At 55.1% G+C, this 11,710-nt stretch overlaps 2 protein-coding genes across 9 annotated transcripts in view; one reads left to right on the forward strand and one right to left on the reverse strand.

The window, feature by feature from the left end:
• Window positions 1-1,747, forward strand: part of USP39 (ubiquitin specific peptidase 39) — a 57,917-nt gene extending 56,170 nt beyond the window's left edge. The window contains exon 14 of the mRNA XM_017947702.3: window positions 1,633-1,747. The gene's annotated coding sequence lies outside the window, so the exon portion shown is untranslated. The remainder of the gene's footprint in view (window positions 1-1,632) is intronic.
• A 439-nt stretch (window positions 1,748-2,186) lies between these two features.
• On the reverse strand, window positions 2,187-11,211 carry SFTPB (surfactant protein B). Of its 8 annotated transcripts, none has more exons than XM_009184580.3 (11): window positions 11,102-11,211; window positions 10,668-10,795; window positions 10,149-10,220; window positions 9,660-9,785; window positions 8,897-9,061; window positions 8,566-8,655; window positions 6,959-7,142; window positions 6,644-6,777; window positions 5,335-5,415; window positions 4,753-4,844; window positions 2,187-3,000 (listed from the first exon to the last, which is right to left on the reverse strand). In XM_009184580.3, the coding sequence occupies exons 1-10, from the start codon at window positions 11,202-11,204 to the stop codon at window positions 4,782-4,784; spliced, it is 1,146 nt and encodes a 381-aa protein (XP_009182844.1). In that variant the 5' UTR covers window positions 11,205-11,211; the 3' UTR covers window positions 2,187-3,000; window positions 4,753-4,781. The 8 variants fall into 8 exon arrangements, with proteins under 8 accessions (XP_009182844.1, XP_009182842.1, XP_003908960.2 ...); XM_009184578.3 differs by having other exon boundaries at window positions 2,187-2,920; window positions 4,763-4,844; window positions 8,873-9,061; XM_003908911.4 differs by having other exon boundaries at window positions 4,763-4,844; window positions 8,873-9,061.
• Between the last annotated feature and the right edge of the window lie 499 nt (window positions 11,212-11,710).

Genomic DNA, 11,710 nt, shown 5'->3' on the forward strand with positions numbered 1-11,710 from the left:
ACCTCAAGTGATCCACCCACCTCAGCCTCCCAAAGTGCTGGGATTACAGGTGTGAGTCACCGTGCCCAGCCAAATTTTTGTATTTTTTATAGAGATGGGGTTTTGCCATGTTGCCCAGGCAGGTCTTGAACTCCTGGGCTTAAGTGATCCTCCTACCTCAGCCTCCCAAAATCTGTTGACTCTTGACCTCCTTTTGAGTGAAGCCTCCTTTTTCACTATTAGGCACTCATTCCCACTCCTATTTTTGGGATAAACTATTAATGCCTCCCCTTCTTCAAAGATTGGCTCTTCATTGTCCCAATCAAGCTTTTTAATTTTTATTTTTTAATTTAATTTTAATATTAATTTTTAATTTAAAACATCCTTTTCTCTCAGAGAGTTGGATTTTATAATTGAAACAATGGCTTTAAAGACAGTAGTTAGCTATAGGTTTACAAATGTCTACTTAAAAGTTAAAATCCAGGAGCCAATGAGTTGTGTGTCTCATCCCTAGCCCAAGAGCAGGCTGCATAGACAGCTCTTCCTGGTGCTTGAACTGTGGAGGCTTGGAGCCAGAGGCTGCGGGGAGAGGACTGAAAAAGCCCCAAGCTCAGTGTCAAAATACACACCCTGCAATAGCTCTCTCCTGAGCTTGGTGGGATTGTGGGTATCACGCGCGTCCCTGTGAAGAGACCACCAAACAGGCTTTGTGTGAACAATAAAGCTTTTTTTTTTTTTTGAGACAGTCTCGCTCTGTAGCCCAGGCTGGAGTGTAGTGGCACGATCTTGCCTCACTTCAAGCTCCGCCTCCGAAGTTCACGCCATTCTCCTGCCTCAGCCTCCCGAGTAGCTGGGACTACAGGCGCCTGCCACCATGCCTGGTTTATTTTTTGTATTTTTAGTAGAGACAGGGTTTCACCGTGTTAGCCAGGATGGTCTCGATCTCCTGACCTCATGATCCACCTGCTTTGGCCTACCAAAGTGCTGGGATTACAGGTGTGAGCCATCGCACCCAGCCTGCAATAAAGCTATTTAATCACCTGGGTGCAGGCGGGCTGAGTCCAAAAAGAGAGTCAGCAAAGGGTGGTGGGATTATCATTAGTTCTTATAGGTTTGGGATAGGCGGTGGAATTAGGAGCAGTTTTTTGTGGGCAGGGGGTGGATCTTACAAAGTACATTCTCAAGGGCGGAGAGAATATTACAAAGTACCTTCTTAAGTGTCGGGAGGGTGTATAGTACAAAGTACATTCGCAAGGGTGGGGGAATATCACAAGGTTCATTATTGCAAGGGTGGGGAGGGTGTATTGTCACAAAGTCAACTGATCAGTTAGGGTGGAGCGGGAACAAATCACAATGGTGGAATGTCATCAGTTAAGGCAGGAACTGGCTATTTTCACTTCTTTTGTGAATCTTCAGTTGCTTCAAGCCATCTGGATGTATAGTGCAGGGCACAGGGGATATGATGGCTTAGCTTGGGCTCAGAGGCCTGACAGTGGATAATTTCCACTCTCTTTTTGTCTGTAGTTTCTGAATTTCTTACAAGAAACATGTATAAGAAATATGACAAAAGTTATTTTATAAATAAAGGGACACTTTGAGGCTTTTCAGTCTTTAAAAAAGCTAAGGCTTATTTGGGTTTTTGTTTATTTTTAGATTTTTGGTGTCCTCACGACCTCACCTCATCCCATTGAGTAGAGACTGGGAGGGGAGAGCAGCAGCCGGAGGGCAGGCTGGGAGCCCTTGTGAGCAAGAGGAGCTGTGGACACCTGCTTCTCTGCCAAGGGAGAGAGTGAGGTAGGCCCGGGCCTACTGACTTCAGGGTGAGGCCACAGCTACTGCAGCGCTTTTTATGTATTTATTTACTGAGATGGAATCTTGCTCTGTCACCCAGGCTGGAGTGCAATGGTGTGATCTCGGCTCACTGCAACCTCCGCCTCCTGGGCTCCAGTGATTCTCCTGCGCTCAAGCGATTCTCCTGCCTCAGCCTTCTGAGTAGCTGGGATTACAGGCACGCGCCACCACACCCGGCTAATTTTTTGTATTTCTAGTAGAAACGGGGTTTCACCATGTTGGCGAGGCTGGTCTTGAACTCCTGACCTCAAGTGATCCTCCTGCCTCGGCCTCCTAAGGTGCTGGGATTACAGGTGTGAGCCACCACGTCCGGCCATACTGCAGCACTTTAAAGGACGGTGTCTTTTTCTTTCTCATACAAGAGAATAGGACTTTATTAGCATTGGTGCAAGCATTGCATTACACAGGAATGGGTCCCTAGTGTGCACAACCCCAGCTGGGCTTTGAGCAGATAAATCACAGCAGAAATAGAATCGCCCTAGGACTTTCAATCAAAAGCTGGAAGTCCACCTTACAGAAAGACAAAAAGAAAACCCCTTTTTATATCTTAACAAAGCGACAGCTTTCAAGCAGCAGAGCATCTCGAGGAAGAAAGCTTGCCTGGTCGCCATCTCATCATGCCAGAGTGTGCAGTGTCCACCCTCGACCACGCCGGGGAGTTGCTGATTTTTTGAAAAAGCTTAACAATTTCTGATGTCTATCTTTTAGAGTTCTATATGTTCCCATTTTTTATTCTTCTGAATTTTGAATTACAAATAGCTGTAAAAGCCAGTCTTTGAGTGCATGGGGGTGGGTGTGAGGCAGGGCCCAGCTTCTACTCCCTGTCCTGTGGAGCAGTGGCTGGTTTCTCCTGAGCCCAGCCCTGGGAGGTTGTGGTAGGCGTGGAGGCTGCAGAGCTCCTCCAGATGCTGCCCTTGCTGTGCCTCACACCAGAGAGGATGGAAGTGGCTCTGGCGTCGGACTGTGTTGAGCTGAGACAGACAAGGCTGACACAGGGCTGGGGGCCCGTGGTCCACCAGTGGAAGTGACTCCCGAGGAAGGGCGGCGAGGAGGGTGGTGTGGGATCTGAGGCTTCTTTTCAGTGTGGCAGCTGTCGAGGGCCAGGGAGCAGGGGGAAGAGCCTGGTCACCATGGTCCCAGAGCCCGTCTCACTTGGCTCTTCCTTTGCAGCTGAGGAGGATGAGGACCAGAGAGGGACTGTGCGTGTGTCCTGCCTGGGGACCCACAGCCAGGTGATAGCAGAGTTGGGTTTGAAGCCAAGGCCTCCCATGCCAACCCAATGGTCTTGCTGTTTCAGCAGGGAAGGCCGGGAGCCTGGGAGCTGGGAAAAGGTGACTGCCCGGCTCCTGGTGACTCCCCACCCCCAGGTCCCCAGCTGTCATCAGAGGGGCAAGGACACATTTAACTGGTTCCTGTGGGTCAGGTCTGAGTGGGGGAGGACCTCCCCTCCCCACTGCCTTCCACAGGGGCTTGTGATTCAGGGTTTCAGGAACAGGGCTGGCTCCCCGGCCTCAGATGGAAGAAGTGGACTTGGCTGTGAACTCCAGGAAGGCAGGGCTCAGCCATGGCCCTTACCCTAGGATATGGCCTGGCCACAAGCACTCACTACTTTTTTTTTTTTTTTTTTTTGAGACGGAGTCTCGCTCTGTTGCCCAGGCTGGAGTGCAGTGGCACGATCTCAGCTCACTGCAACCTTTGCCTCCCAGGTTCAAGCAGTTCTCCTTCTCAGCCTCCCAAGTAGCTGGGATTACAGGTGTGTGCCACCACATCTGGCTAATTTTTTACTTTTTTAGTAGATATGGGGTTTTGTCATGTTGGTAAGGCTGGTCTTGAACTCCTGACCTCAAGTGATCCACTCGCCTTGGTCTCCCAAAGTTCTGGGATTACAGGTGTGAGCCACTTTGCCCGGCAAAGAAATACCTTTTTTTTCTTTTCCTGAAACAGAGTTGTGCTCTGTCACCTAGGCTGGAGTGCAGTGGCACGATCTCGGCACACCGCAACCTCCGCCTCCCAGGTTCAAGTGATTCTCCTGCCTAAGCGTCCTGAGTAGCTGGGATTACGAGCGCCCACCACCATGCTCAGCTAATTTTTAAAAATATTTTTAGTATAGATGGGGTTTCGCCATGTTGGCCAGGCTAATCTCAAACTCCTGACCTGAGGTGATCCGCCTGCCTCGGCCTCCCAAAGTGCTGGGATTACAGGCGTGAGCCACCATGCCTGGCCTTACATTTTTTAAAATGAGGGAACGAATGAATAAATGACCACCATATTAGGGGCTGGCTCTGAACAGAATTGTAAAGTGGACCAAGCTTGTGCTCAGGGTCACCTTAAGCCCACGGTCGCTGTGTCCTGCCCTCTCAGGGCCATTTCCCAGCCCCCAGGCACCTGTTCACAGAGGCTGCATCTGGCCCTGCCTCCACCCCTCCGTCCTAAAGTGCTCCTCTGACTTAGAACATGACAGTCAGGGAGAGAATGTGCCTCAGGAGGGTGGAGTCAGATGATCACGGCCTTCCTGGCATCTGAGGGGAGATAGCTTTGGTAGCAAAGTGTGATTTTCTCTGAGCCCAGGAAAGCTTGGCCTTGGTGGGAATACATTGAACCCTGAGGGCCATAGAGTCCCTGGGGCAAGCTCTGAGGGGGAGGCCTGGGACAGGGCGGGGCAGGGGGAGGGGAGTGGGGGAAGTGGGTGGGGGAGCTGGGGGTTGGGGTTACCAGGGTTCTAGGGGAGGGGAGTGCTCAGGGTCCCGGAAAGGGCGTTTTCCTGATGGCACACCAGAAGCCCTCAGGAGCCTCCAGCTGCGTGGTGAGAGGGAGGATGGAGCAGCCGACAGGAGTAGCCGCCTCTTCCTGCGGAAGGGCCAGAAGGGCCTCCCATGCCGTGATGGTCAGGACCTGCCCCCTTCTCTCCCTGCAGCTGGGGCCCTGGACTCACCTGGACAGCTGAGTTCTCATCAGAGGTCGGGGCTGTGGATACACTGGAGAGGGCTGGACGTGGTCCCACACACCCCGAGAGCCTGTCACAGGGACAGCACCAGGGCTGAGGCCTGGGGCCCCTCGGCTCCCCACACTCAGCTCTTCCGGAAAAGAACAGCACTCACGCCACCTCCCGCCTAGCGGGTGCTCCCAGTGTGACTCTGGAGACCCCTCGGGTCACTCCCTGAGCCACAGGCCTTAGGGTTTAGAGCCTGAGGAGGTGAGATTTTAACTCCAGAACACCTACTTTGTACCCCTACCCCACCAGCACACACTGGCCAGGGAACACAGCCCCATCCCATAGTGGACATCCAGCCGCACTCAGGCCGTCCCTCCCTTCCCATCCCCCTTTTCCATACTGTCATGATTTTCTACATGGAAACAGTGAGGGGTGCCTCCCAGTCTCTGGCCTATGCACCTGGGACCACCTTGGACCCAGGGGAGTGGGGCCTCTGAGGATCACGGGCCCAAAGGGTGGGGGTTCTGGGAGCCGAGGGAAGTCCTAGGACCAACTGGGAGGGGTGGATGTACCTGGCAGGTGGTGTGGGCATCCCAGTCCCTGGACACCAGGGTCAGCAGCTGGGGCGTGTGCTGAGCCACAAATTGCTTGCACTGAGGAAGGAGACACATAGCTGTGGAGGGGACCCGGGCCCTTTGCAGGACTCTCCTGTGGTCCTGGCCTCTCCACTTCTCTGGATCGCTTTAGGACTCCCTTCTGACTCCTCCATCAGCCCTCACTGAACAGCTCTGGCTGCAGTTAAAACCCTTAACAAACCGGAGCTGGCTGAAATGGAGGACTTCCATCAGAAAAGCAGGCGATGCTGGAGATGGAGGACTGAGGCATAGGGGTGGAATCTCAGCCACCACCCTCCCCTCCCTCCACCTCCATTTCAGTTCTAGAAGGAACCTTAATGTTCATCTGGTCCTTGATACCAGACGTGATGGGCAGTGGGGAGGCTTGGGAGTTGCTGAGCAGGGAGCACAGTGTGGACAGCTGCCTCCTAGGAAGAGCATCAACTGGCTTGCCTGAGGACAGGATCTTGCTTTAAGAAGGGAATTTCCTGTCTGGGTGCAGTGGCTCACGCCTGTAAACCCAGCACTTTGGGAGGCCAAGGTGGGCAGATCACTTGAGGTCAAGAGTTCGAGAGCAGCCTGACCAATAAGGTGAAACGTTGTCTCTACCAAAAATACAAAAATTAGCCGAGCATGATAGCATGTGCCTGTGATCCCAGCTACTTGAGAGGCTGAGGCAGGAGAATCTCTTGAACCCAGAGGCAGAGGTTGCAGTGAGCCAAGATTACGCCATTGCACTCCAGCCTGGGCAACAAGAACAAAACTCCGTCTCAAAAAAAAAAAAAAGCAGGGGATTTCCTGTCATTGACTGAGTATTGGCAGGGGCCCTAGGACCTTCAAGCCCAACCCTCTCCTTTTGCAGATGGGTTTGTCCTGAGTGAGTTAACCCTTGAGGAGTGTGGGAGCAGTAATGGGATCAGGACCCTGGAGAGAAGGCCAGTCCCTTTCCTGGCTCGAGCGGGCCCTGGCATTACTCATTTCCTAGTAGATAACCTGGCCTCTGAAGGCTTGCCTGGTGCTCACGCAGCCCGTGAAGGGGGCTTGCTGGTCTCTGGAGCCCACAGCCCTTTGTCCAGAGGCGACTCCTAACCCTTAACAGGCTCTGCCCTAACTTACAGTCCCACCATTGTCTGCCCTACATCCTGCCTGCCTGTCTGCACTCCATTCTCGCCCATCCTATGTGTCTCTGGCTGCAAAGCCTTTCCTGGGCTCAGGCTTCCACCTTGAACAGGGGCTGACCACAAGTCCCCATGTGCCTGCCCTGTACCTTTTCCCTGTCCAGCCAAGAGCTGACACAGGCCTGGAGCAGTGCCTGTGGTATGGCCTGCTCGCTGCTGTTCCTGGCCTGGGTGGTCACAGACATGCAGAGGCGGCACTCAGAGTCTTGCGGCAGCCATTCTCCTGTGGGCGACCCCAGAGACGTGAGCGTTAGGGGGAAAGCAGGCAAGGCCACCCTGAAGAGGCGTTCGGTTTCTGTCCTTGGTGCATTGCAGCGGGACCAGAGAGGGAGAGCATCATGCAGGGGCAGGGTAGGGGGAGGAGGAGAGCAGGCTTTGGGCTAAGGAGGGGGCAGTGGGTTCACCTGGGCCAGCGCTGTCATCCATGGAGCACCGGAGGACGAGGCCGCAGACCAGCTGGGGCAGCATGCGGCCCAGCAGCATGTCGAGCAGGATGACAGAGTAGCGTTCAGCCAGGCACTGGCAGATGCCACCCGCCACCAGGGGTACCACGCGGCACACCTGGGCCACTGCCACAGCTAGCACACCCTGGGGTGGGGGCGGAGAGAAGCCAGCATGGGGTCTTCACTTGGCAAACCTCCACACTCTGCCCAGCACCCAGCTTGGCACTTCCTACACATTCCCTCATTCTCTTCTAGAAGGGAGGGCAAGGCTATTCACAAATAAGGACACTGGGGATCAGAGAGTCCAAGGGATGCAGGGGACTCACACAGGGTCGCTGAGTGTAGGAGCCAGCTTCAGACCTACGTCTGGTCCCAAAGGCTGTGGCCCACAGCTAGTGACTCTCAGACTGATATGCTGGACCTGACTTTCCCCCAGGCTTGAGATTCAGCTGCTTGCCTGACTCTCCTCTCCTGCACTTTACACAGGCATCTTGAACTCAACATGGCCAGGAGGGAGCTCTTTTTTTCTACTCAAACCCGTTTCTTGTTGAGTCTCCCCATCTCAGCTGCTGGTATTACAGAGGGTTGGTTGCTCTGGCCAGTCTGTAAAAGTCACTGTGGAGTCCTCCCTGGTCCTCACACTCTAGCATCCATGCCCAAGTGCAGCGGGCCCACCTCCCAAATGCGTCCCCAGACCAGCCCTCAGCTCCATCCCTGTCCCATCACCTCTCACTGTGATCTCTGCAGTGATCTTTCTTTTTTTCTTTTTTCTTTTTTTTTGAGACAGAGTCTTGCTCTGTCACCCAGGCTGGAGTGCAGTGGTGCAATCTTGGCTCACTGCAACTTCTGCCTCCTGGGTTCAAGTGATTCTCCTGCCTCAGCCTCCCGACTAGCTGGAACTACAGGCACCCGCCACCACATCTGGCTAATTTTTGTATTTTTAGTAGAGACGGGGTTTTGCCATGTTGCTCGAGCTGGTCTCCTGGGCTCACATGAACCACTTGCCTCAGCAGGAACCTCACCTGCTGCCTTGAGTCCGCAGTGGCCCATGCGACCCCATCTGGGAAAGGCTGAGAGGGGAGGGCCTTTCCTCATTTGGGCCCCATTTTGGAGCAAGGTAGCCCTGGGCTGGTGGGGCCATTGGACAACAGCTACTGCGGGTCTGAAAGACTCCAAACTGGACTCAGGCAGGGATGGGGAATCTATCTGTGGAAATTTCCCTCTTGAAAGATCAAAGCAACTTTTCTACAGGGACCTCTGGGGATCCTTCTCCATCAGTTGGTGAGCTGCTGGAGGACAAAGCTGCATCTTGTCCATTTTTGTACTTTGGCACCTGGTGTGGCACCTCCATACAGGGGGGGCTTAATGTTTGTTGCATGAACTGTAGGCCTGGTACCTACCAGGCCTGAGCCTGAGCCCCAGGGTCCCTGGGTGGGGGCAATGCACAAAAGGTTCTCTCCCCTCCTAACTTCTGGCAGCCAGCTGGGCCCTGATGGGGGTGTGAGTTGGGAGGGAGGTGGGAGCTGCAGGGGACCCTCCTGGGCTCTGTGTGGCCTTGGATGCCTCACCTTGGGAATCATGGCTTGGATCCGCTTGATCAGAGCCTTGCAGAGCCAGCAGTAGGGGAGAGGAATGGGGAATTGCTGCTCAGAGAGATCCTGGGGAGAGAATCCGGTGGAGGCCAGGCTGGGTGCTGGGAGAAGAGTCCTCCTGGCTCTCCTCCCCTCCCTTTCTCTCCCTCCTCCCTTAGGCCCTGCCTGGAGCTTCCCGTCACCTTCCCGGCTCTGCCTCTTCCAGGGCCCAGTGCTCATGGGCTTCAGAGGTGGCTCTAGCCCTCCGGATCCCCACTTAACTGGCTGTGGGGGCCTCCCTCACCTGTGTGTGAGGCCCGGGCCTCACCTGGAGGGCCCCGGGCAGCACGGGGAGGACCAGCTTGTCCGGCAGAGGATCTGGCAGAGGGTCCCACAGAGGTTCGGGCAGGGGGTCTGACATCCCTGACTCCTGCTCTGGCTCTGGCTGCCGGGATTTGCACAGGCCCAGGTGCATACAGATGCCCTTTGAGCCCTGGGGCACAGCACAGGGTGGGAGTGTTAGGCTATGGGAGGGAAGCCCACCCCTGTTCATGCTGGCCCAAGGGCTCAGGGACCAGGACCACTGGAATGGGAGGAAACAGGCCTAGTGGGGGTGCTGTGCTTTAGAACTCTATGTGGGGGGACAAAAGGCAAAGATGGGGCTGTGTGGGGACTTTAAGGGAGGTGGCCGGGATTGCATGTGAATGAGCATGAGCATATATGTGAGCATGAGTAAGTGTGTAAGCATGTGTGTGAGAGTGAGAGTGTGAGGGTGTGTGAGCGTGCAAGCCCACCTATGAACCTGAACCTGGGAGGCTGTGGTCGGGTGCATGGCTGAAGGGCACTTAGTTTCCTGGGCCCTTTGTGGGCAAGTGTGTGTGTGTGTGTGTGTGTGACCAGCTGGGGTGCTGTGTGTGTGCTGTGTGTGTGTATGTGTCTGACTGGCTGGGGTGCTGTGTGTGTGTATGTGTCTGGATGGGGTGCTGTGTGTGTGTGTCCACCCGGCTGAGGTGCTATGTGTATAACTCCCCATGGGTGGGCACAGGGGCCTGTGTGGGGAGGCAGGCAGGAGGTGAGCTTGCAGCCCTCACAATCTGGTTCTGGAAGTAGTCGATGACCAGGGGGAAGTAGTCGTCGAGTACTTGGTTGCACTGGGGCATGAACAGCTTCAAGGGGAGGACGTTGCACTCCTGCTCCAGAAACTTCCACATCGTGTCCTGGGAGGCCAGAGCGGGCTGTCAGCTGGGCCTCTCTGAGGTCTATGCCACCCAAGTCCCTGGACACAAGGCCCCACCAGGGCAGACCTACCCCTATTCCCCCAGGGCACTGGAGTTCAAGAGTTTCATGGAGTTAAGTAGTTGGGCACATGTAGGGGCCCTTCCCCTCAGGAAGGACCATCTCTGGCTGTGCTGTTGAGCTCAGGGCCAGGACCTACTCCCAGCCAGGAGGAGCTGGGAGTTCTCAGGCACCCAGGCCTCCTCCTCAGCCTGGAAATGGCCCCTTTAGGGGGCTCACCTCTTCCCTGCTCTGTCCCTCATCTCTTGGGCCCCAACCTTCATCCAGGATCTGGGCCTCATTACCTGGAAAATGGCCTCCTTGGCCATCTTGTTAAGGATGTGGACGATGTCCTCACACTCTTGGCATAGGTCATCCTGGGGAGGGAGGGGACCCCCAGGTGGAGGACACATGAGTGGGGGGTAGGCTCCCAGCTCCAATGGGGAGGCTCTCTCAGGCAGAGGCCAACAGAGCACTCCAAGGCACCAGCGGCTGCCCACCAGCCCATCTTGTCCCAACTCATCCATTCCATTTTATTCATCCCATCCCATCCATCTCTTCTATTCATCCATCCCAATCCATCCATTGTTATTCTGTCATCCCATCCCATCCCATCCCATCCCATTCATCCGACTCCATCTATTCTATGTCATCGTATCCCATCACATCCATCCCATTCCATTTCATCCTATCTCATTTCATCTCATCCCATTCCATCTCAACCATCCCTTATGGGGGCTCCACTCCCCTCCTGCCCATTCAGAGCCCACCCAGCACCCTTCATCTCAGATCCCCAGTTGTTGTGCATCCTTGGTGGTACTCACGGCTCCCACATGTCCCCAGACTTCTTGTAAGCAGTGCCCTAGGGCTCTGCACTGCAATGCTTGCTCCAGGCTTTGGCACCAGAACTCAGGGCCCTGGGCACAGGCCAAGGATGAGGTGGTCCAGGCAGCTGCGGTTCGGGGCCAGACCTTAGTCAGGATCCAGGCTACATACCCGGCATCCTGATTTCACCCAATCTCTAGACCCAATTTTGCTGGGAGTGCGAGGCCATTAAACATGTGGGTGTCAGACAGCTCTGGGTTCCACCTGCTCCCGGACCCACCAGCTGTGTGACCTTGGATAAGCTCTGAACCCTCTCTGAGCCCCAGCTGCCTTGTCTTTAAAATGAGGACAGACTTGGGATAATGCCTAGCACAGAGCAGTGCTCAGTGAGTGGTGGAGCTGCCTAGGACAGGGGAGGCTGGGGCAGACTCACCAGTGCCTGGGCCACAGAGCGTGGGCAGCAGCAGCAGCAGCCACTGCAGCAGGTGTGACTTGGCCATGGTACCTCTGCAGCCTGGATACCCTGCTTGGGGCATGGCCCCTTATAGCTGGGCGGGGCATAGGGGCTCTGTGGGAGTGGCAGCGACCTCAGTGTTTGTCTTTGCTCTGGAGAGCCCTTCAGGTGCTTGATCCCACCTTTTCCCAGCAGGGACGCTCCTGCCTGCTTTACCACTTGTCCTGGCTGATGGCCTGTTCCTGCTTCCTTTGCTCCCTGCCCGGACTCCCATGTTGCTGGACTTGTGGCTTCCTCCAACCAGGGGCTTTCAAGCCTCCATACCTGGTCTCACCTCTCCAGGCCGTGGGAGGGAAGCTGAGGAGGGTGGGGGCCATCTGGTTGGGGGCAGCCTTGGTGTTCCCCTCCCATCCCCTCCGGGGGCCTCTGGGGCCCCCTCTACTCTTGAGCAATGCTCTTGAGAGCTTCCTGCCTGGCTCTTAACCCAGGCTCTTAACCCCTGAAAGGGCAGACCTAGGACACTCTCACCTCCTCCTTACCTTTGCCTCTGGAAAAATCTTCTGGTTCTATGGACATAAGATTTGCGTT

Source organism: Papio anubis, chromosome 14 (assembly GCF_008728515.1).
Source record: "Papio anubis isolate 15944 chromosome 14, Panubis1.0, whole genome shotgun sequence".
Taxonomy (NCBI): Eukaryota; Metazoa; Chordata; class Mammalia; order Primates; family Cercopithecidae; genus Papio; species Papio anubis.

Excerpts from the sequence above, each read along its gene's own strand:
- SFTPB (XM_009184578.3), bottom strand. The coding sequence starts at position 11,204 with ATGCCCCAAGCAGGGTATCCAGGCTGCAGAGGTACCATGGCCAAGTCA. Across the intron at positions 6,778-6,958 it reads GGATGACAGCGCTGGCCCAG|GAGAATGGCTGCCGCAAGAC; the intron begins GTGAACCCACTG and ends GGTCGCCCACAG. Across the intron at positions 4,845-5,334 it reads ATGCCCACACCACCTGCCAG|GCTCTCGGGGTGTGTGGGAC; the intron begins GTACATCCACCC and ends TCCCTGTGACAG.